Below are 26,184 nucleotides of genomic sequence, written 5' to 3'. Positions count from 1 at the left end.
TTTGTTCAAATAAACAGACTGAAAAATAGACTCATTCCCAGTCTGTTCCCAGTCATCACCACTGTCATGTGTTCATTCCTTGCCAGCTTGTTACTTACATACTTTTTCATCATACCTCCAAAGTGCCCCACTAGCATCATTATCATCTTTTATGGACCCTCTCAAGAAAAAGCGACATAAAACCTTGACACTGAAGCACAAATTAGAAGTAATAGAGGCATGAAGAAGGGCAAGGTGTAAGTGAGATTAATCATAGTACAGGTCTTTTTTTGTCCACCAATGGTACAGTGAAAAGAAATTTACAAGAAGATGGACTCTCCTTCCTCACCCCAGCAACATGCAGTGTGTCTCATCGCATGCCTCACAATAGTTGTTTGTTTTAATTTTTGTATATAATCACTGAGTAAACACCATTTTGAAGTTCATTTGTGTTTTATTGACATTACAATGGCAGATTTAAGAGTTTTACTATCTTGTACTTTAGGGTTATGGGGGGGGGTGTTCTGGAACACATCTCCACATTTTCTTAAAGTCATTATGAGATATTTTGTTTCAATATATGAAATATCAACATACAAACATATTCAAAGGTTTCCCTTTCACATATTGGCAATTTCCTGTTGTTCCTCAAATCACCTGCACAAAAAATTCTTTTGCAACGTGAACTGGGAAAAATTCCTAAATGAAGAAACAGGGATGGAAGAGAAATGGAATATATTAAAAGAAATTTATAATGAGAGAGTGAATACATACATACCTCAACAAAAAATGGAAAGAAAATACATAAAAAACTGGTACAACAAAAAATGTAGTGAGGCTAAGGATAAAAGAGACAAAGCTTGGAAGAAATTGAAAAAGACAAGAAAACAAGCAAATGACTAATATACATCAAACTAGAAATGATCATGTAAAAATAAGCAGACATGAAATGAGAAACTACGAAAAACAAAATAGTAGAAAAATGCAAGGAAGAACCCAAAATATTTTACAGGAAAGTAGAAAAGCTGCACCAGGGTAAATATGAATATACAGAAGAACTGGAAATGTCTGAAATTATGAACGACCACTTCAAATCAGTATTCACAATAGAAAACTCACCTAACTGAGAGGAAATAGAGAGAGAGATATCCCCTCAAAGAAAGAAATAATTGTAACACAGAAGGAAATCAGCGACCAAATCAAAACCCTTGATGTCAGGAAATCACATGGTCTAGACGGAATTGCAAATTGGATACTGAAAGAATGCATGGAGGAATTAACAGATAAAATATACAATATAATTAAATTCTCACTTCAAGAAGGAAAGGTGCCACAGGATTGGAAGAATGCAAACATTGTACCGATTTATAAGGGAGGAAACAAAGAAGATCCATCAAATTACAGACCGGTCTTCCTGACAAGCACAATAGCAAAAATTTGTGAAAAGGTCATCAAAAATAGATGGGTTAAACATTTGGAAGAAAAAACTATACTGAATTCAAATAAATTTGGATTCAGACAAGGGAGATCATGTACAACAAACTTGATCTGTTTTTACTCAAGATTAATAGATATAATACAAGAGAGAGATGGTTGGACAGACTGTGCCTTTCTGGACCTACTACAGGCATTTGATAAGGTACCACCACACAAAAAACTAATAAGGAAAATAGAGTCAATAGGCATCAGAGGAAAATTATTGGAATGGATGAAAGACTTCCTGACTGGGAGGAAAATGAGAGTAGTAATTAGAGATAAATTTTCAAATTGGGAAGAAATGAAAAGTGGTGTCCCGCAGGGATCAGCACTGGCCCCGATCATGTTTGCCATATACATAATATACATAAATGACATGGATGAAGGTGTAGAGTGTTATATGAATTTCCTTGTAGACAATGCAAAAATACTAAAGAAAGTAAAAACTGAGAAGGATTGCAACTCATTACAACAAGACTTGGATAAGATCCGGAAATGGACTCAAAAGTGGGAAGTGAAATTCAATATCAAGAAATGTAGTATAATGGAATTTGGAAAAAGTAAAAACAGAATATTGAAAAATTATAAAACTGGTGAAGAATAGGTCAAAAAAGTAAACTCGGAAAAAGACCTTGGAGGGATGATCAGCAAAGATATGACACCAGACAAACATATTAAAAAAAATAGTCGGAGAAACCTACAATTTATTGAGGTCAATAAAAGTGGCATTTGTCTATTTAGATGAGGAAATGATAAAAAAAATTGACTATACTAATAAGACCAAAACTTGAGTATGCAGCAACACTATGGACACCCAGTACTAAAAAGAATATAAAAAAATTAGAAAGAATATGAAGAGCAACAACAAAAATGGCACCAACTCTTTCCAAAATGACATATGAACAAAGACCGTCCAAATTAGAATTACCAACTCTGGAACAAAGAAGGGAAAGAGGAGACCTACTATCTATAGAATTATGAAAGGAATGGAAATCTTAGATAAGAATGATTTACTGAAATGGGACAATGGAAAAACAAGAGGACACGAAAAGGAACTCAAAAAAGATAATTACAGAAGAGATCTGGAAAAAAAAAAAATAGCTTCCCACACAGTGATTGATACCTGGAACAAACTAGACAACGAAACTGTGTGCAAACACTATTCAAAATTTTAAGAAAAAACTTGATGCTGAATGATACAAAGACAGGTCACCACGAGCATAGCTCCCTTCCCGTATAATACAACTAGGTAAATACACATGCAATCCCAGACAGTCACTGGATGATGACCAAGCACTTTTGGCCAATCACTGGCTCGCTTTCTCATTAAAATCTGTAACTGCATTACTCATAGGTAATGATTACCCCTTTTATGTAACTGTAATACATACTATACAATTACCTTTATTTTATCAACCTAAACCATACATAACACCAAGAGACAAAATAAACAAAGACAACTAATTCAATTTTCATCACAACAAAAGTGTCACTGCAGCCTGAAAAACAACACATCACCAATGCCACCACCCACAAACTTGCAAAAAAATATTTTCTATCAGAGATATTCTTGATTTTTTGTCATTAGTTAAAACCACTTTAATGCTTTCTGTAAAAGGCTGGTAGAAAAGCTTTGGTCAGGACGACCAAGTAGCTGCCGAGCACTGTAAGAGGCTAGTAGAAAAGAGGGATAGAAGATGGGTGTTGCATTTTATAGGTAGGTTGTTTATAAATTAATAGCCCGAGTCCGCCTTCCTGCCTTGTTTATAAATAAGAGCCCAGAAGCTTAAGTGTATTGCTGATATGACATTCCTTTGTAACCTAAGTGAGAATTATGCAGACTCAAGATTATTCTAAGTAAACAATATTGCCATAAAGACTTGAAATAAAGAATATGATTGGTGAAATGATGGCGGAGAAAATTCAATTGGTCAACAATTGTAAGATCATCTCCTTTGGGAAGGATCTTGAATAAAATGATCTTTGGACTAAGGAAATCACTATGTCACTGCGAAGCTCACATAGGATCATACGCACTCTCAGGGGATTCCGTGCTAGAACCTCAGCGAAGTACACTGTATTAAAATTAATGGAAGAAAAATTATAACTAAAAGAAGTGTCACCATATCCATAAGTGAGGACCACAAGGACAATTACAGTGGCAAGAGAGGTGACTGGCAATAGTAGTAACACTTTTATATTTGATATATGACAGTCAGTACAGTTAAAAGACTGTACATTATATTACAATGGAACCCCCTAGAGACTGCCACTGAAAGCACCAGCTATGCAACTGCTTTGAGGACAACTTGCCATGAGAAGGAGAAAGAGGTGGTCATAATGGGGTAGGGGGACCAAGGTAAAGTGACACAAGTGATTCAACTCACACTTGCTTGAGTGAAGAGGACCTCAGCCACTTGTGGCCTCACCTGGAACTTTTTAAGGTCCTGTTCTGACCAAGAAAAATATGATAAAGAGGGGCAAATCAATCATAAAAGAGTGCAAGATGTATAAGGTATTGTTCAACATGTATAACCTGTACATCCTGTAGAGCAACTACCAGTATATGAAAACATACTTTGAATTTTCATTGTTGTTTCATACTTTTTATTAAGTTAGCATAAACCTAACCTTGCTTAGGCTTGTTATTACCTCTGGCCCTTCATGGTTTTAGTTTAGTTACTTATCAAAATTATTACTGTATTATCATCATTATTTTATATCTATTCTTTCTTTCCCAAGTTTATTCCACAAATTATAAAGACCTTGTTACTACCATAACTGGTGGGTTGAAGTGCAGCTGGTCTGTTTTTGCAAGCTCAAACAACAATGTCATACTCCCTAAGTGCAAGAGGATGTACCAAACCAGCATACAGTATGCCTTTGCTGGAATTTCAACGTTCAATAACAATGAGGCCTTTGAGCTTTCCCATAGGTACATGACTTAGATAAAATAATAATCAAATACAGGATAAAGCCAAAGCACCAAGCAATCAGCATCTTGACACCAATAAATTCTAATCAAGGAACTTAATTCAATTTACAAGGACTTCATAATTTTTTTCTTCTAAATTTAACGATTTGCTGATTTATTAAACTTTTACATTTAAAAGTTTAGATTATAGTACTGGCAAAACACAGTGGATTCAGTAGTTGAATTTCATTTTATTCTGGCAGCCAGTGCCATAAAGCCAGTGAATTTTTCTACAAGAAATGAGATTAGTAAATTAAATAAAACAAATAATTATAAATTAAAAAAAATAAGATATATAAAGGTTACAGGTTAAACTAAACCATGACTATAACTTCTACTCTGTGCTTGGCTAAATTAAGGAACTTCAATTTGAACATTGCAAGAATTACTAGTAGGGATATGTGGTATGAGGGATGAGGAGGATGAGAGGAAACAGAGGGAGAGGTAATAAACAGTGGGATGAAGAGGTGAAAATGGTGGTCAAAGAGAAGAAGCAAGCATATGAGTATTGGTTGCAAGGTTGAACAACAGGATATGAGATATGAGAAATACAAAAAGAAGAGAAAAACTAATTGTAAAATGAGAGAGGCAAAGAAGAGGGCAGATGTAAAAATCAGTAGGAGTTTGATAGAGGATTTTGAGAACAATAAAAAGATGTTCTGAAAAGAAGTGAAGAGAATGAGGGAGGTTAAGTCAGGTAGAAAGGAAAAGGTAATGAGTGCAGATGGACAGATGTTAACAGAAGTCAAGCACTAATGGGAAGATGGGTAAGGTATTTCAGAGTATTATTGAATGTGTAGGAGGTTAGGGAGGGATTGACTGTGGCAGTAGGTGCTAGGAAAATAGCTGCAATGGGTAAAAAAATGAAAGGGCCACAGAAAAAGATGAGATACAAAGAGCATTGAAAATTATGAAAACTAGTAAGGCATCTGGGTTGGATGGGTATGTGGAGTGTCTGACAAAAGAAAGAACTGTTATGGCAGATTAATTAGTGTAGTTGTTTATTGTATACCTAAGTGAAGAGAATGTGCCCCAGAACTGGAGGAGTGCTCATATAATTCCACTTTACAAAATAAAAGGGAACAAATATGAATGTAGTAGTTTCAGAGGAATCAGTTTGTTGAATGTAGTTTGAAAGGCATATGGGTGATTGTTAAATAAGAGGGTATATTTGGGGAAGAACAGTGTGTGTTTAGGAAAGACAGATGATGTGTGGATCAAATTTTTGTAGTAAGGCATATATGTGAGAAGTTTTTGGCAAAAGGTAAGGATGTTTTTTGGGCTTTAATGGATTTGATGAAAGATTATGATGGAATGGGGATTTGTATGACCCATAAATGGATTTTTAGACCACTGTATTGCAGGACTTGAGGGTAGAAATTACTTGTATAAGCACTTTGCATATCTGAGATGATTACAGAGGATACAAGGGAGAAAGTCATGGATAATATATATCAGTTGGGTAGCATGGATGGCAGAGAGTTCAGAGATGAATACCAAGGCAATGAGAGGTGAGAGATCCAGATGTTATGGGACCCTGCTGTATAATCTACTCTGAGGTTGAAGCAGGTGTTGATAATTATGATAACAGCTGATGAATGAGTGAATGGGTGGGAGAAAGATTCCTATAAAATTACTTTATTATTTTAAATTTATTTATTATTATTATTATTATCTTTTTTTTTTTTTTTTTGGTCTAAGATAAGGCAATGTTCTGGAGGAAGCACCCAGGGGGCTTGGGTAGACATCGTCATGAAAAGGACTTTGTCGGATATTTCTAGTGATTAAGTGGGCACTGTGTGAATACTTGTTACATTCTTTATGGACTGCATAGATGGTGTGGAAGACTGGGTTAGTAGAGATACTCTTGATGTGGCAGAGCTATATTAGTGATGTCAGGGATCAGTTGATATCCAGTAAGGAGCTCCTTTCTTCATACAAGTTTTTTAGTGAAGTGCCACAAAAAGTACCTGTGCTGAGACGTAGGTTGAGGTAGTGTACAGAATCTAGTATTCATTAGGCTGCATGTGTGGTTGAGGAGTAGACTTGATCATCCATAGTTCAGTTTGCTCTGTATGAGGGCCTGATGTAGGTTCCACTGACCATCTCTGCCATAAAAAGGCAGTAGGCATTAACTCCAAAATGTTGTTATTTGTAATTTTGGTATCTATGGAATCAGTAGAAAGAGACAAACCTTATTCTAGTGGGTTAATCCTGTCTTACCACCATTATATCAGAATATCAACAAGCAGACTGGATTTAACTCCACATGTTTTCTACATTATCGGAAGGCATAACACATTGACTATTTGCTTCACATTTTGTGGAAATATAACACCATAAAGCACCAGTTCTAATGTCAATCCACAGGTTAGCAAAACCACAAGATGCAGATCAAAGTAGCAAAAAAGCAAGGAGCATTCAAATATTTATCATAAATTTTCTCAAAAACAATGATTTTTGGAGTCAATTCATTTTGACTTTGTACAGATTAGTCTACCCTCCAAACTTGTGTATGGTACCAATTTTAGATCACAAGCTCAGAGGCAAGTTGCTTTTAGATGTTAAGACAGACTCCAGGTGTGTCTATTGTCAAGTATCAGGTCCAGAAATCAAGTCTGTGCTATCAGTGGGAGGGTACTGTTTCCTAGTTGTATTAATGGAGTACCTGCAGCAGCACTGTCTAAAGAAATGCATGCTGACTGACTTGAGGCAGAGAAATGGAATTTATGGTCTGCCCATTGGTTTACTTGGGTTATGGCTTTTTGGAGAAGATATAAAATAGGAATGAGGAGGGTGGGTTCTGGCAGAGAACAGAGCTTGATAGTCAAAATACAGGCTAGTGATTATTTTGGTGGGGATTTGTTAATTATGTCATCAATTACTATGTTGAAAAGAATACCGAGAACACTTCCTTGGGGGAATTCTTCTTGTGGTGAGGATAGAGTTGTTCTTTTGTATACTTGGAATACTCTACATGTTTGGAATTGAGATTTGAAAGTGGGCAAAGCTCCCAAAATTCCAGGTGGTATAGTTATAGTACCCACTATTTCCAGGCTAGGTCATATGTTTTTCCAAGTAATGAACGGACAGTTTGTTGACAAATGCAGTGCAGATTATTGTTTCTGTTTATACCATGATGTCTGTATTGCTCAAGCCATTTTGGAAGCCTGTTTGAAAGGGTGATATCAGAGAATGACATTCAAACTGCCATGAGAATTGGAATGAGATAAAAAAAAAAAAATTCAGAGGTTTTGTAGAGGTAATTTGTAAGGGCAATTGGGCAGTAGCTATTAGGAGAGGTTTCCTTTTTTCCTGTTTAGGGAAAGTTATGATGGGGATACTACACCTCCCTCTCCATATTGTTGGAGAGGGTAGTGTAGTATTCCACTTCTGCGAATAATTGGTGTAAAGTCTGGTCGTGGCTGTAATTCAAGGGCAGTTTTTTATTATATGAATTTAGATCTGTGGTTTGTGTGGCTAGACATATGGAACACTGTTTTTGCTGTTGTTTCAACTATTTGGGTGAGGTGAAGATATGGTTTAACCACTGATTTAGAAAACATGAGAGTATATGGGTGATTTGTTAGAGATTTTTTCCCTCCATATTTATTGAGGTTTGAGAGGATCCTTGATATATAGGTTTGCCATAAGTTTTGGTATGCTTAGCACATTATTTGGCAGATTTGTAATCTTGCTCTTCTTTTAAACGTATAGAATATTCCCGGGTTGGGTGTCTCTGAAGGTGGTAGAAGGCCATCATCTATGTTCTATGAGATGTGGTGCAAGATGAATTCCAGCCAGAGGACTCACTCTGTGACAAAGATAATGAGGTTTTAACTGATAAAAGTGTTGCTAATGTTAAGTAGTTTGTAAGATAAGCTAGTATTTGTCAATTGTTAGATGGCTTTCTATTGTTATCATTGTGTATGATGTTTGAAAGGTTTTCAAATTTGCACAGGAAAGGGACCATCAAGGATGTGAGGGGGGAGTAGCTTGTATAGGGGGTAAGGAAAAGTGGGAAGTAGTTACTAAGATGTAGGTCTGGTATTACCGGTACTGACCATTCAAAGATATCTGATGTGCAAAGAGAAAGGTCAATGTGAAAACTAACAAAAAACTAAACAAACTAAGGTTAGTGCCGAGCACAGGTTTTGGCCAGCAGAAAGAAGCAGTAATTAGTTTATAATGCAGCTCATAGGAACTTCACTTGACTATGCTTCCACAGCATTACTCCCAATAGTAAGGACATCAAAGACACCATATAAACAACACAAAACAAACCGTTAAAAATAAAAATCAGATGCACTACAACTACCCCACTTGACTATCTATACTCAAAAACCTAAATCCTCCCTGTACAACAGTACATAAAAATAGGTCACAGTTATAAGAGCCCTCAATTCTACCTATCCCTCTTATGATATTCCTAGAGTACAGATAGTGGTACCACCTGTCAATATGATTTGCTTCACCACCTTTTCCATGCCAGATACAACAAAATAGAGCCCTAACAATCCCTTGTATATTCAGACTTAGGTAATTTAAATTTTTGGTTACAAAATATATTGTTGGTAATCTCACTTGCAATTGGATGGTGAGGGTGCAAATCATGTGTCAGATAGGGTCAGCATACTCCTGGAGTGTCCATCTCGTTATATAATTAGAGCATAACCACATTAAATCAACAAAATAACAACTCCAGCAGCAAACAACTCAAATATCTTCAATTGTTTATAATAAGCTTTAACAGCTTATATCACATAACACATCCATAAAATCATACACATGAATCACCAAAAAAATACAAGAATAATCCCCTAATTCTATACTACATCTGATTATCCCAAACATTTGCCCAAAAAGATAAATCCTCTCCCATAATCAGCAAGAGTCATACTGGCACAACTACATTCAGCCCACCACCTAGCACTGAATTAGTACCAACACAGACCTGGTTGTAGAATCAAATTGATTCAAATTAAATCACTACACAGACACTAAACCCCTCACCCTACACCCACCTTACCCAAGCAACACAATCTCCCTTGAAAGACTTGTAGGATAAGCCGATTGCCGTTGCCGGTTACTTTGGAGCCGCAAATTTCTTGAAAGACCTGGGGCAACGCCAATGGATTGAATCATTGATTGATACCTCAGGACTGAGACAGTTTCTTCCTGTTGGCATAAGTTACTGTTTATTCATTCACTAATACATACTCCCCTTCCATAACTTGTTAATTTACTCTTCAATATAAAGTTATCAAGACAAATAATAAATATACGTGTAATTCATTTGGGTAGTGTAAGAATACATCCCATTTGTCCTCCTTAGACGGCTTAGATAGGTAGGTCAAACACCACCAGAGGCGCCACCGTCGATGACGAGCACAATAGCGCGTCATTTTATGCGCACGCCATTCAAACGGCCAAATTTATATACCGCGGGAAAGTTAATTAATAAAAATGTTGTGTGAGTGTATTTACTACGATCGTAGTAAATTTCAAACATTCACATCATCAGTTACATGTCGGTCAATAAAAACATAAGATAAACATGGCGGCCTGCATTCCGCAGCAAATCGAAAATTGGCATATGTTTCAACGTAAAAGATGAGCTAACATATTTACGGTTGTGGCAACTGACCATAATAAAGAAAAACTACTAGTATCGCGGATTATTCTAATACCAAAATAAAGGCAGCGTGTTACGGTAGAGCTGAGAAATCGGAGGTATTAATTAGTTTTTTTTTCTATCGGGTCGGATTATCGGATAACAACATCAACATCAACCCGCCATCTTATCAAACTTCACTCTATTAAGTTTCTTACTATTATGTTATTAGCGTAATAGACTTATAGTTGAATTATTTGAACTATTTTCTTTAAAATGTGTGATTTTCATGTAATTTGATCAAAGAGAAGTTACGTTTTTATCCTCCGTAATATTACGGACCACAGCTACGATTCGTCCTGCCCGCTATCTATGATCACTGGTGGTATGGATCAAACTACACTATTAAGTTTGTTACTATTGTGTTATTAGTGTAATAGCTTGCATATAGTTGAATTATTCAAACTATTTTCTTTAAAATGTGTGATTTTCATGTAATTTGAAGGTATTCGTAGCTGTGGTGGGTAATTTTGCAGAGGATAAAAACGTAATTCTATGATCAAGTTACATGGAAATCACACATCTTAAAGAAAATATGTCAAATAATGCAACCATATGCTAAATTTTTATATAAAATTGTGCCTGTCAGCAAAAACCGTCATTGTTTACGTTCGATCGGCGATTCGTCAGACCGCACGTTTCGGCCCGATTTCCGGGGAGAAAATAGGCCCGATTTAATTCCATTCAAAATGCAATATCTCGAGAACAAGGGCAGCTAGATGGATAATTCAAATTGCATTATACTCATAGCGACTTTTTGCATCCCATGAGAACTACTTCAGCTCAAATATCATGAATTCCATTTTCATGTTGACCTAGCTAGAATAGATGTCCTAGCCTAGTCAATAATCTTTCCCCTACGATACTATTACATAGTGGTCTTTCACAAGCAAATTTCGAACAACTCGTACAAACCTTCAAGAATTGGTCAATGAAATATACTGCCGCGTGGAGAAGTATTATTGTTATTAGAATTGATGGAACATCCATTACTAGGACTACTTCAACTTTTCGTTGACGAAAGCATACGCAGAACCAAAACAACAATATTGTGTTTTAACTGTGTTTGTGATAGATGATATACCGACTACCATGAGAATGATGACAAATGCCTCATGTATTAAGACATATAGCAAATAATCATAAAACTGTTTTATAAACAACTGTGACAATTAAGTATTCAAAAGCTCTTAGATACCCCCATAAACTACTAAAGACCAGCTAGATAATAATAGAAACATATGACATGTCATCGTGATCACTCTTCAGTCAATATTTGACAACTTCATCTCATGGAGTGAAGTACAAGAGTAAAGTATGCAATAAACAAACAACTATACATCTATAGACATTAAACAAGATACTGTGTGGTGTGAAGTCTAAAAATCACCTTCGATTTATTTTTATATATTTCTTTTTATCTAATTGGAATTGTTTTTTCCTAGTTTATTGGCATCTCCATTTTGATACAGTGGAAGGTATTTCAATCAATCAATCATCCATTCCGCGTGTAGTGCTGAATAAAAGCTTCCCTCATGCCATATCATGACTCGCACAATCGCATAACTGAGGTGTGTATATGTATATATATATATATATATATATATATATATATATAAATATATATATATATATATATATATAAATATGTATATATATATATATATATATATATATATATATATATACATATATATATATACATATATATATATATATATATATATATATATATATATATATATATATATATATATATATATATATATATATATATATATATATATATATATACTTACCTAGTTGTATTATACGGGAAGGGAGCTATGCTCGTACTGACCCGTATTTGTATCTTTCAGTATCAAGTTTTTTCTTAAATTTGTTCCAGGTGTCACTCTGTGTGGGAAGCTTTTTTCAGATCTCTTCTGTAATTATCTTTTTTGAGTTTCTTTTCGTGTCCTCTTGTTTTTCCATTGTCCCATTTCAATAAATGATTCTTATCTAAGATGTCTCAAAATCCCTGGACAGTGGATGTGTAGTTACCTAGTTGTATTTTACGGGAAGGGGAGCTATGCTCGTGGTAGCCAGTCTTCATACCTCATTTTATCTAGACTGTATTGTTTTTGCCCACACCACTTTCTCATCTAACTTGTCCCGAATGTCTATTACTCTGTGGGGAAAGCTGTTCTTTTTCAGGTCTCTTCTATAACTGCCTTTATTTTCTTTCCGTGTCCTCTTATATTTCTACTATCCCATTTTATTAGATCCTCTCTATCAATAGTTTCTATGACTTTCATGATTCTATAAATAGTTATCAAGTCTCCTCTCTTCTTTGATCTAATGTCTGTAGCTCAAGTTTTGCTAGTCTCTCTTCATATGATAGTTCTGAGAGTTTTGGTGCCAATTTCGTAATTGCTCTTTGTATTCTTTCAAGTTTTGTTATACATTTTTTTTTTTTACTTGGTGACCACGTCGTCGCTGCATATTCCAATCTTGGTCATATATAGTGACTAGTATTTTCTTCACCATTTCTTCGTCCAAGTATGTAAATGCCACTTTGTTCTTAGTAAATTATAAGTTTCTCCAAAAATCTTGCTTATATGTTTCTATCAAGGGACATATTATTCATAATAATGACTCCCAGGTCCTTCTCATTTTCTACTTTTTTAATTTCTTCTCCCAATATATATGATCCCACTATTCTTTTTTTTTTCTTCCAAATTCCATTACACTACACTTCTTAATATTGAATTCCATCTCCCACTTCCTACTCCATTCCCATACTTTGTTGAGATCTCTCTGTAGCGACTCACAATCTTCTTCAGTGTTCACTTTTTTCAACAATTTTGCATCATCCGCAAAGAAGCTCATATAACTTTCAATTCCTTTATCCATATCATTAATATATATATATATATATATATATATATACATATATATATATATACATATATATATATATATATATATCAAACATTATTGGGGCCAGAACTGTTTCTTGTGAAACGCCACTTATCAATTCATCCCAATTAGAGTGTTTGTCTCTTATCACCACTCTCATTTTTTTTTCATGTAAGAAGTCTTCCATCCACTTCAGTAGTTTGCCCTGTATTCCTCCTGCAGTTTCTAATTCCTTTAGCAACTTCTTATGTGGCACCATATCGAAGCTTTTTTCAGGTCTAGAAATGCACAATCAGCCCATCCATCTCTTTCATGTATTGCATCTATCAGCCTCGAATAGAAACACATTAAGTTTGTGACGCATGATCGTCCTTGTCTAAATCCAAATTGCCTTGGATTTAGTACGTTGTTTTTTTTTTTTTCAAATGCCTTACCCATCTACTTTTGATAATTCTTTCACATATCTTAGCTATCGTACTTGTAAGAGAGACCGGTCTATAATTAGTAGGGTCTTCCTTGTTGTCCCCTTTATATACTGGTACAATATTTGCTCTTTTCAAATATTCTGGAACTTTTCCCTCTTTCAATGAACTGTTTTTTAGGCTACGTATTTTGTCTGTTAGTTCATTCCTGCATTCTCTCAAAATCCAGTTTGCCATTTCATCTGGTCCATGCGATTTTCTGACATCGAGATTACTCAAGTGATTCATTATTTCATTCTTTGATACTTCTATCTCTTTCATAGGGGGGACTTTCTCCTCCCATTCGATATCTCTAGGTTGTATGTTCTCCCTCGTAAACACCGATTTATAATGCTTGTTCATAATTTCTGCCATTTCTATTTCCTCTGTGTATTCAACTCCTCCTTGTCGTAGTTTCTCTAATTCTTGTTTGTTTTTCAGTTTGTTGTTTACAAATCTATAAACTAGTTTTGGTTTATCTTTATATTTTTCTATGACATCTTTTTCGTATTTTCTCTTTTCTTCTCTGCACACTTGTACATATTCATTTCTATAACTAGTATTTATTTTCCATTTTCAGGTCTTCTGTCTTTTTTCCATTTTATCCAAGTTTTATCCATTTTCTCATTTAACTCCCTACATCTTTTGTTGTACCATTACTTTGCATATTCTTTTTCTTGCTTTTGTCTGGGAACATACTTTTCCACTCCTTTATAAATTTTTGTCAAATTTTTTCCATTTCTCTTCTATTGTTGTTTCCTCCTTTTGTATTCTTTCCCAGTCTGCTTTTTGAAAGAATTCTCTTATCTTATAATTTTTTTCATACATCAATCTTCCCTTTCTATATTGTTCATTTTTCCATGTATTTTTCCTCATTTAGTTCCTGTTCAACCAATATGTGGTCACTTTTACTTATTGGTGTCTTATATTCAATCTTTTCCATTATTTCGGGTTCTGATGTGATTTTTAGGTCTAGTCTCGATGGTTCTTCCTCATTACTATACCTAATATTCTCTTGTATACATTGCGTCATTGTATGTTCTATAATCATATCAAGTAGTACATTTCCCCATAGGTCGTCTCCACCGTTCACTGTCATCTCTTCCCAGCAGATTTCTTTACAATTAAAGTCACCCATTATAACTGTTCTTCCTCCATCTTCCATTATCCTATTTAGTGTTATCCTTGTGTCTTCTAACATACTTTTGTGTTCTCTCTCTTCCCACGAGGCCGTTTTAGGAGGCACATAATTTACTACAAACTTCCTACTCTTCCCATCCCTGTCCTCCACTTCCATCATAATCATCTCTACTCTATTCTTTCCCTATGTGATATTCCTCACATTTACATCCTTCATAGTCAGGAACATAACTCCACCCCCTTGTTTTACCTCTCTGTTTCTAATCCAATAATTATATGCACCATGTCCTACACTGTTGGGCGGTAGTGGACCTTTCAGTTTTGTCTCTACAATTCCCATTATATCCGGTTCTTTTTGCTTCAGGTAATCATTCAGTTCGTCAAACCTGTTATTAAACCATCTATGTTTGTGTAAGACACTTTTAACTCTAGATTATTTTCAGGCGATAAACCAACTAGTCGAGAAAACGACAGAACACAATATACCCCTCTGTTTAGCTTTTGTAGATTACGAGAAGGCATTTGACTCGGTAGAACAAATAGCAATACTAAACTCGATACGCAAGCAGTGTACAAACGAACAGATCGTAAGACTATAAAAACATGCGAAAGGTACCGCTATAATTCGACTACATAAAGCTACAGAAAAGATCAAGATCGAGAGAGGAGTACGGCAAGGCGATACCATTTTACCCAAATTATTTACAACTTGCTTGAAAGATATTTTCAGAAGGCTGAGTTGGGAAGAGAAAGGTTTGAAGATTAATGGCGAATATTTGAACCACCTAAGATTGGATGACATTATTCTTATTTCAGAAAGAGCAGAAAGAGCTGTAAAGCAGCTTTAACCTGAACCCGCCCACACACACACACACGCTCAACCTCATTAATCACCTCCCATCTATCCAATTTCCCATCTCACATGAGTAACTTCCCTCCTATACAATGAATGTTCCTTCTGTACAGGAAAATTAAAAGACAGTCGCTAAATCGGCTAGAGCCGCTGGGACTCAACTAGGCAGAAGAAAAAAAAAATTAAAATCAGTTCAGTTTTACCTTACAAATAAAAAAGACAAACTCACCAACACTTTTTTCTTCTCACCGGAGCTACAATACCCTCTGCCTTTATAATCTAATTTTTTATGTAACTGTTATAGTTGAAACTGCTGTGATAAGCGAAAATGTTTCACCCATTAGATGGCTTCTTCCGGTAATTAATTTATTTACTATTATTCTATTTTACTTTATCTTATTTTATTGATTTATTTGTTTATTTATTTATTTATTTTTATTTATTTATTTATCTATCTATTTATTTATTTACCTCTCCATGCTAGAGATATATTCAGAAGATTTGAAAATCTTCATCGAAAACCAGACTTTAATGCCTAAAGGACGCCCCGGGGCAAAGTTCTCAGTGCCCCCTCCCCACCATCATCACCTCCCTCTTCCACCATCCCTTACTACCTATTTTAGCTATTGGCTTGCAAAATAATTAAACAGGTTTTAAATATTGTCTTTAATGTCCCTAGTGCAGAAAGGATAAGGGAAATTATTTCATATATTATTGATTCTTACGCAAAAGTCGTTAGTTACGGTAAAATATTCAGGATATCTTTGACTTTTTTATTATTATTATTTTGTCAGCATCGTGGGCATTTGTGGGCATTTGTCAGCATCGTGGGCATTTGTCAGCATCGTCCAAGGTAGAATATTGTCGTCCCACTAGAGTGCCGCACCAGTGCATATGCGCCCCTCCCCCCCTTATGTGAGGGCCCTGTTGAAGACTAATCAGAGCCCAATTTTCTATAGCGTATAATTCAATGTACCTCAAATAAAATATCTTGCCACACTACTCAAACATATATATATATATATATATATATATATATATATATATATATATATATATATATATATATATATATATATATATATATAAACAAAGCAAATGTAGCAAACACATAAAATGAACTAAAAACTCATTGTCAGAGAAAAAAAGACAAAAACTGACTATAGTCAGCGCAAGGAGAAATGACCGATAAGGAGGGGCTAGGAGATTTCCCGGTGTTGCCACACATGGGCATCCATGGCGAGAACGTGCGTGTGGATGCAATGATTTCTGAATGCAGTGTGAGGGGGGCGGGGCCAGAGATTAGATGTAGCGGCAACGTCGCTCTCTCTTTTCCATATGCCATGTCTAGACTCGAAGAAACGAAACCTTTGTATAGAAAACATTGCTTTGATTTTTATCTCAGTGGTGGTGTGTGACAAAAATTATAATATAATCATATGTGGCAACATTATAAAATTATAAAATAGAATTATAAAATAAAATAAAATTATAAAATAATTAGATGTGGCACCACAGGGGAACTCCCGGTGCTCCGCCCTAACGGCCAGTTCTCAGTGCAACGGGTATAGTTCTTAATATTGAGACCACAGATTGTGGTCGTAATTATAAGAACGACTCAGTTCTTCAGTCTTTCTTTTTCTGCGGCGTTGGATTTATAGCGTATATGTAATTTTCATCTTGATGACCTTTAAACCTATTTTCAGTGCATACTCTGTAAACACGTTAATCTTAAGTATCTGTTATCAATTCTGTTATCTGTATTTTTCCATATTGTCTTCACATCAGCTTGCAGAGGTTCATTAATGTTCATGATACTACCTATAACACATTTTTTGTGTCACGATGTAAAAATACTCGAAAACTATGGTGATATACTTACTTTTTTCATTGCGAAGAACTAAAGTGTAGTACAACCAACAACTTCCTAGGCATTTATATCTGTTTTTATCTTTAAACAGGAGTATATGAATGAAAAACCCTTCAAACCTGTTTTGATCATAATGAGGTTAACTGTATGAATACAATCTAATGGATTTTTTATTGAATAACTGCAACTGTAGTTTTAGTATAAAACATGTGAAATTATAACCTGATAACCTCCCTTACCCGTGTAGGGTGATACTGTTCCTTTTATTCTGGCTGCCACAAGTTTTTATTCATATTTATGGCAATCCCTGTTACGATAGGAACTAATAATTACGTAATATTTTTTATAATTGGCAGGCTGCCCGCATACACAATCGAACTGTTTCAAAAAGTTTATTCATACGAACTTCGCACCCAGAGCTAGGTCCTAGAAAGAACAGGCAAATAGAATAGAACTTTTTTGCCTGAATGGGGTCTCGATCGAAGGGGACCCTCTTCATGCTGGTTTCTGAGCCCTTAATTCCAAAACATTGTCTATGCTTAGCCGGGACATTACCCAAAACTGAAACACCGGATTTGGCTGAATTCCGACGTACAAAGATCGTCACCATGTTGAACGGCATGACCCGGTGAATGTCGAACCCACTTTAGACCTATCCATTGATTGTATGGAATTAATGCAATTTAATAAACATTATAGAAATAAGAGAAATATGTTTTGCTAACTTTAACTGGTTTCTCATGATCAAAAAGGCGCATACAAACTAAGAAAATACACAAGTACACATGACTATTTGATGATGTCATTATTTTCCTCGCAATAATGCAAGAGGACGATTGTAATCACAGTTGCGATAGAACGCGCTTGGGAAACTAAATGTTCATTATAGTTAGAAAAAGAATCGCCTCTGATCGAGTGTTAGAGGATGTGACTGAATGTAAGGTATGTACTAGAGTAGTGTGAAACCGTCGATTAGTGCAGTTACCGATTGTCAGATAGCATGAAAACCTAGGAAGCAGAAGCTTTTTTTTCTAAAGAAGGTGCAGTCTACACCAATCATCCCAACAAAGTCAAGAAGAGTGCTGCCTCCGGCCTTTTCTTGAGAGCTTTTAGGATTTATAGTCCTAGATTCTTGGACCGGGAGATTGATTTCATCAAAAGGCAACTTTTGAAGTTGGCATACCCGTCCCGGTTCCTGGATCAAACCCTCAGCAAGGCTAGAGCCAGCCACCATAAAAATTCAGTTCCCATCATACAACCCTCTTTCAAAGATGTTTTAAAAATCCCCTATTGTAACTCTATCAGTCATTCTTTTAAACTAATTCCCAACAAGCGTCTCACAGTTGCCTACCATTACCATAACACTGTACACAAACAAATTGTTAATGTTCATCAAAGGTTAAAGGGAAATGAGGCCACAGGAGTGTATAGCCTTCCTTGTAAATATTGTGATTTAGTGTACCTTCGTCAGACCGGAAGAGATCTTAATACCAGGTTAACGGAGCACAAAACAATCCATTAAGTATGCCCAGGAATATTACGCTGTGTTCCAACATGCCAGTATAAAAAATCACAGTCTTGACTGGGACAAGGTCAAAATTTTGTTTAAGTTCCAACTGTAGCTTTAGAAGAAAAATTGTTGAATCAGCCTTAATCGAAGAATGTCCAAACTTGAATATTTCTAAAGGTCAATGGTCTCCGGACATAATCTCACGGGTAGTTGTGAGCCGTTTGGTTAAGAATTTTTACCCTAATGATCCCGCTCCCTCACCAATCTTGACCCCGCTTCCCTTCTGACCTCACACCTCCACCCACACATCCCCTCACCTCTGCGTAACGGATTGTCCTATTTTTAGCTCTGCGTGTTCCCCTTCTATTCATATCTCAATTGTACTTATGACTCTGCAAATTCTTGTAACCTGTACTTTCCTGAAGAAGGCTATAGCTATTAGCCAAAATATAGAAGTTATACTTTCTTCTAAGTTTCCTTTTATTCCGACTGTGGGTTTTTCATGATTATTATCTACAAACGTGCCACTACATTTTGTCTAAGTGGTATACATATATATATATATATATATATATATATATATATATATATATATGCGTGTGTGTGTGTGTGTTTATTTATTTATCATTATTATAATTTTTCGCATCCGACCTAGTTATGGACAAAAAAGGTCTCATGTCGGCATACTCCACCTCTGTAATCTTTTGTAATAAGAAACACTAGTAACTTGTATTCAATTATGCAAGAGTGACCACTGGGAAAGAGAAACTAAACGAAGCAAAGCGCTTTCGTATATTACATCCAGTGCAAAGTACATGGAAAGGGGGGATTACAAGAATATACATATATATATATATATATATATATATATATATATATATATGTGTGTGTGTGTGTGTGTGTGTGTGTATGTATGTATGTATGTATGTATGCATCCACAGAGGAATGTGGGAAGGTAATTAGGTGAGACGCCAGTCCCGCTTTGGGACCCCCTGGAGTGACGTAGGGGACAAACTATACATTAGGCTAGACCCCATGGAGACTGACGGGGGCGTCTCGAGGCCACATGAGGCCCCTTACGATTCAGATATTACCTTCATAATTATTTACATATTTGTTGACACATAGAATTATCCAGTTTATATAAACCGAGGTGTAGGTCTTTGTTGTAATCCTGGGTGGTGTGGATCAAATTACATTCTATCAAGTTTCTTATCACCATATCATTACTAAAATAAATGGATCGGAGGTTGATCCAATCAACAGGATGATTATATATTTTAACCTGTTTGAATATGCCACTGGAATTGTTTCCATCCCTTACATTTTTCTTGTGCTGTTCAATTCTTATGTTTGGGGGTTTGGCAATTTGACATATATAGAATTTATTACACATTTTGCAAAGAATTTTGTAAATCCATCCTTTTTGACATTAGTGAAGGCATTTGGGAAGATGTGCGAAAGAAGTTGAAGAAAACTGTGGGTGAAAGTAAGGTGATGGCGACTGACCCGAAGTCAGGAGAGGGAAGAATTCCATGTTGACGTGTGCAGCAATCCTCTCTCTCGCGTGACCGAGGGCAAACGTGACTCATCATCACCCGCGTGCAAGATTATATTCGACTTGGAGTCCCATCTCAAGTGACACGGGAGTATCTTATGTAATTCATGAAATTTGATGAACTCCTTTACCTCGCCGTAGTACTGCTTAAGTCCAAAGCACTATGGCGAGGTAAAGGAGTTCATCAAATTTCATGAAATACATCGGATCCTCCCGTGTCACATGAGACGGGACTCCAAGTCGAATAATCTTGCACGCGGGTGGTGATGGGTCTCGTTTGCCCTCGGTCACGTGAGATAGAGGATTGCTGCACACGCCAATATGGAATTCTTCCCTCTCCTGACGTAGGTAAGCTTGGTCTCACTCAGTATTTTCGCACAAAAATTATACTATCACAGTACCTGAAAATTCTTACCGTGACCTAGATAACAGCTATTTGCTGCGTATATAACATTCATAAATCAATTACTTCACTTGAAAGTTCTGCGATGCAGCCTCTTAAAAATTCCCCCTCACACCTCGACAGGCTATTATTCTAATTTTCTTTCTAAGTTCTTCAGAAAATTGTGCAGTTGCACATTTGACCATAATGTATATGATTTATATTTACATGAAGGGGACACATTATTGCAGATCACTAATATGAATAATTTCTTTTATGTACCAGGCCATCGACATATAGTCGAGGAGGATCAATAGCTAACCCCACATGAGCGAGTTTTATCTTTGTATTTCACTCCCATCCTACCTGTGTGAGAAAAAAAATACTTATTTCGACTTTGTAGATTATGAAAATATCTAGTATATACTGCTTCAAAATATCCATAAAAGTCATGAATTTTCAGAAGTTGTGGAAGGGGTTGGGGAAGAAACCTGTTGGAATCAGTTATATTTTTGTTTATTGCGCACGATGAGCAACAGGGCAAAGGTCAAGAATGCAGAGAAAAAAAAGAGTGACAGGTATCTCTTGGCTAAGATGCTATAAATGTCACCAAGATACGCTCGGAAAGATAAAGAGATAGGCTACAGCTTTCTGTCCACAAATACGTACATAAAAGATATTTCCACCGAGGGGGGAGGGTGTAGGCAACATATGTAACATGCAATTTTCCTGTTTTTCAACACGTAAAGTACAACTTTCAACCAAGAGACATGTTGCCTTCAACAAGGCAACATCGTTGTTTCATGCACCATACTACATGCCAATTTTTATGTTAAATGCCATAAAACTGTTTCCATCGATTAAACATAAGGCAGATATGTACCAACACGATGCTTCAACGATGTCTGCTGCTACGTTTTTTGGTGATATGCAGCAGTCGTAAAGATAAAGAAATCTTGAAACCTTATCCTTTACTGCTATCCTCATGTATCTTTCCACATAGGTCGACTGTGAGGTGTTTGTTTGTGTGTATTTACCTAATTGTATTTACCTAGCTGTATTTTGCAGGAGGGGGAGCTACGCTCGAGGGGTGTGTGTGTACCTTGGTCTTTGGATCACGTGTTGGACTCGCGATCGACAGCTATTTCCCTCCCGGAAAAGAGCTCAGAGCTCGTATGACCGATCTATGGGTAATGCTATGACCTTTCACACACACACACACCCAACTCCCCGCCCACGAGAGTCAGAGTAACGACCCAAAGCGCAGCGATACCGAAATAATTTCGGCCCTGGGCAGGATTCGAACCAGGTACTGTGAGCACCACAGTATTTCCCAGTCCAGTGCTCTACCAACCGCGCCACCGAGTCGTGTAATGTGTGTGTGTGTGTGTGTGTGTGTGTGTGTGTGTGTGTGTGTGTGTGTGTGTGTGTGTGTGTGTGTGTGTGTGTGTGTGTGTGTGTGTGTGTGTGTGTGTGTGTGTGTGTGTGTGTGTGATTCACCATAGTCTTGGATCACGTGTTGGACTCGTGATCGACGATTATTAACCCCCCGGATGAGAGCTCAGAGTTCGTATGACCGATCTATGGGTAATAATGTGACCTTACATGCAAACACACCACCCAGCTCCCCGCCCACGAGAGTTGGAGTAACAACCCGCAGCGCAGCGATACTGTAATCATTTCAGCTCTGTGTGTGTGTGTGTGTGTGTGTGTGTGTGTGTGTGTTGTATTTACCTAGTTGTATTTTACGGGAAGGGGAGCTACGCCCGCGGTGTCCTGCCTTTAAATTTCGCAGTGTCTAGTTTGCTCTTAAACTCATGAATGGTTTTTGCGCACAATATCTTTACGTCCAGTTTGTTCCAAGAGTCCACCACTCTATGTGGAAAACTGTTTTTCTTCAGATCTCTTCTATAACTATGTTTTTTTTTTCCATTTCCTCTTGTGTTTCTCTTATCCCAGTTTAACAAGTTCTCTCTATCCAGTATTTCTGTGCCCTTCATGATTCTGTAGATCAGCCCTGTGTAACCTGCGGCCCTCAAAGGCTTTCATTGCGGCCCTTTCTCCTAAAAATAAATAAGATATAATGCGGCCCTCAGAGAGAGGGTTGTGTTATGCGAGTTGCCACATGTCGCCAGACGGGGATATCAATAACCCACAAGGGTGGCCTTTCATTTGCTAATGGTCAGGAAAATGTCTGTGTTTAATCATTCTTATGATAATGATCCCAGTTAACTATTATTAAGTAATTATTTATGTTTGTACATTATAATAATAAGGTACGGTAGCCTTTCATTTGCTCATTTATAGTAAGGAAAATACATTTGTTCCGGACAATTTTTTTTTTTTTTTTCATCCCAATTTAAATAAAATCAGTAACAAACTACTTATCTATCTTTATCAGTATAATCTCGCATAATATGTCTTCGTCGTAGTAAATAACATGAAATAGTAAGGTTATGTGGCCCTCCATACCAACAGAGTAGTGACTAGTGGCCAGTCTCTCTTCATATAACAAGTTTGCAAGTGCAGGGGCCATTTTTGTGGCTGCTCTCTGGATTCTATATATTTTCTTTATATTCTTGTTGGTACTGGGTGGCTACAATGTCGCCGCATATTCTAGTCTAGGCCTTATCAGTGTGACCAATATTTTTTCAATCATTTCTTCATCCAAATATGTAAATGCCACTTTTATTGATCTTAGAAAGTTATAGGATTCTTACAATTTTGTTTATCTGTTTATCATAGGACAAGTCGTTGGAGATAATTACACTCAAATGTTTTTCGGATCCCACTTTCTTTACCTCCTTAATTCCAATTTTATATTGTCCTGATATTCTATTTCTACTTTTTCCAAACTCCATTATGCTACACTTGTTAATATTGAAGTCCACTTCCCATTTCTGACTCCAGTTCCATGCCTTATTCAGGTCTTCCTGTAGTGATTCGCAATCCTTTTCAGTTATTTTACTTTCTTTAACAATTTAGCGTGGTCTGCAAAGGAGCTCATGTAACATTGCACATCATCATCCATGCCATTCACATAAATAGCAAACATTATTGGAGCCAATACAGATCCTTGCGGAACTCCACTGATCACCTCTTTCATGAATATTTTTCTCTGAGCACTACTCTCATCTTTCTACCAATCAGAAAGTCCTCGATCCATTTTAGTAGGTTCCCTTGTATCCCTCCTATAATTTCCAAATCTTTTAAATAATTTTTTGTGTGGTACCTTGTCAAAAGCTTTTTGTAAGTCCAGGAAGGCACAATCAGCCCATCCATTCCTTTCTTGCACTATGTCTATTAATCTTGAGTAAAAACATGTTAAGTTTGTGGTACATGATCTTCCTTGCCTGAACACAAATTGTCTTGGGTTTATTATATTATTTTCTTCCAGGTGTTTTACCCACCTATTCTTGATGATTTTCTCACAAATTTTGGCTATAGTGCTTGTTAGTATGACCGGTCTATAATTAGTTGGTTCTTCCTTGTTTACTCCTTTATATATTGGTACAATGTTAGCATTTTTCCAGTCTTTTGGTATTTTTCCTTAAGTGAGCAACTTATTATGTTATGTATGTTGTTCATTAGTTCTTCTTTGCATTCTTTTAGAATCCAATTTGCAATTCCATCCGGACCATGTGATTTCCTGTCGTCAAGGTTTGATAGATGTTCCATTATTTCTTTTTGTATTATCATTATCTCGCTCATGGGGGGAGATCGCATTTCATTTTCCTCGTCGCAATATTGTGCTTTCTAGTGAAAACAGACTTGAAGTGATTATTTATGAGTTCGGCCATTTCTAATTCTTCTGTGTATTCTATATCTCCTTGGCATAGTTTCACCATTTCCTGTTTATTTCTAAGTTTACCGTTCACGTATCGATAGAATAGCTTGGGTTGCTCTTTGCATTTATCTATGATGTCCTTTTCATGATTCCTTTTTTTCCTCTCTTCGCACTTTTACATACTCATATCTGTGGTTTATATATACTTGCCATTTTCCAGGTTTTTTGTCTTTTCTCCATCTTTTCCAAGCTCTGTCCCTTCTATCTTTTGCCTCACTGCATCTTTTGTTGAACCAGCATTTAATGTACACTCTCTCTAGCTTATGTCTTGGTACGTGCCTATATACCCTTTCATTGTAATTGTCCATCAAGATATCCCAGTTCTCTTCCACTTTTGTCTCTTCCATGTAAAAAAATTCCCAATTTGCATTCTGAAGGAATTTCTTTAGTTTTCCAAAGTCCGTTTTGCTGTATAGCAATCTTCCTTCCCCATGCTTTTCATTTCTCTCCATATTTCTTCCTTTAGTTCAGTCTCAATGAGTATATGGTCACGCTTTCCAATTGGTGTCTTATATTGGATTTTATCCACAATTTCAGGTTCTGTTATAAATATCAAATCTAGTCCCGACGGCTCCTCATTATTTCTGTATGTAGTGTTTTCACTGACCCAGTGAGTCATTGTATACACAAGTCTTCGCCGCCTTCCAATTTATATAAACCGTGATGTAGATCTTTGTTGTGATCCTGGGTGGTGTGGATCAAATTATATTCTATCAAGTTTCTTATCACCATATCATTACTAGAATAAATGGATCAGAGGTTGGTCCAATCAATAGGATGATTATATATTTCAACCTGGTTGAACATGCCACTGGAATTGTTTCCATCCTTTACATCTTTCTTGTGGTGTTCAATTCTTATGTTTGGGGGTTTAGCAATTTGACATATATAGAATTTATTACACATTTTGCAAGGAATTTTATAAATGCATCCTTTTTGACATTAGTGAAGGCATTTGGGAAGATGTGCGAAAGAAGTTGAAGAAAAATGTGGGTAAAAGTAAGGTGATGAGATGTACAAGGAGAGAGGATGGCGACTGACCCGAAGTCAGGAGAGGGAAGAATTCCATGTCGGCATGTGCAGCAATCCTCTATCTCACGTGACCGAGGGCAAACGTGACCCATCACTACCCGCATGCAAGATTATATTCGACATGGAGTCCCGTCTCAAGTGACACGGGAGGATCTAATGTATTTCATGAAATTCTATGAACTCCTTTACCTCGCCGTAGTTCTTTGGACTTGAGCAGCAATGTGGTCCCAAAACAACGGCGAGGTAAAGGAGTTCATAGAATTTTATGAAATAACTTAGATCCTCCTGTGTCACATGAGACAGGACTCCATGTCGAATATAATCTTGCACGCGGGTAGTGATGGGTTGCAATTCTTCTCCGCCTTTCACTGTCATGTCCTCCCAACAAATTTCTCTGCAATTAAAGTCCCCCATAATTACCAGGTTACCTCCACCCATTAGTATCTCATTTAATGAATGCCTTGTATCTTCTAGTATTTTCATATGCTCGTTCTCTTTCCAAGCATTCGTTTTTGAGGGCATATAAG

The 26,184-nt window shown here is 36.4% G+C and overlaps 2 protein-coding genes across 6 annotated transcripts in view; one reads left to right on the top strand and one right to left on the bottom strand.

Annotated features, from left to right (window-relative positions):
* The window catches only part of S2P (membrane-bound transcription factor site-2 protease), a 42,772-nt gene extending 31,554 nt beyond the window's left edge, over positions 1-11,218 (bottom strand). The window contains exons 1-6 of one of the 5 annotated variants that reach the window (XM_076206881.1): positions 11,019-11,148; positions 9,459-9,607; positions 8,102-8,243; positions 6,400-6,537; positions 4,232-4,341; positions 3,843-3,902 (exon numbers count right to left, since the gene is read on the bottom strand). In XM_076206881.1, the coding sequence (XP_076062996.1) occupies positions 3,843-3,902; positions 4,232-4,327 (156 nt within the window). In that variant the 5' untranslated portion in view covers positions 4,328-4,341; positions 6,400-6,537; positions 8,102-8,243; positions 9,459-9,607; positions 11,019-11,148. Of the gene's footprint in view, positions 1-3,842; positions 3,903-4,231; positions 4,342-6,399; positions 6,538-8,101; positions 8,244-9,458; positions 9,608-11,018 lie in introns of all 5 variants that reach the window. The other 4 variants (XM_076206882.1, XM_076206884.1, XM_076206883.1 and 1 more) reach the window with 4 other exon arrangements.
* Positions 11,219-20,647: 9,429 nt separating this feature from the next.
* LOC143038028 (uncharacterized) overlaps positions 20,648-26,184 on the top strand; it is a 22,023-nt gene continuing 16,486 nt past the window's right edge. The window contains exon 1 of the mRNA XM_076206879.1: positions 20,648-20,744. Coding sequence (XP_076062994.1) covers positions 20,663-20,744 — 82 coding nt within the window. The 5' untranslated portion in view covers positions 20,648-20,662. The remainder of the gene's footprint in view (positions 20,745-26,184) is intronic.

This window comes from Oratosquilla oratoria, chromosome 23 (genome assembly GCF_046742065.1).
Source record: "Oratosquilla oratoria isolate Oo_2021 chromosome 23, ASM4674206v1, whole genome shotgun sequence".
NCBI classification, from domain to species: Eukaryota; Metazoa; Arthropoda; class Malacostraca; order Stomatopoda; family Squillidae; genus Oratosquilla; species Oratosquilla oratoria.
Note: the sequence above shows the minus strand (reverse complement) of the source record. Positions and strands in the feature narration are given on the sequence as shown.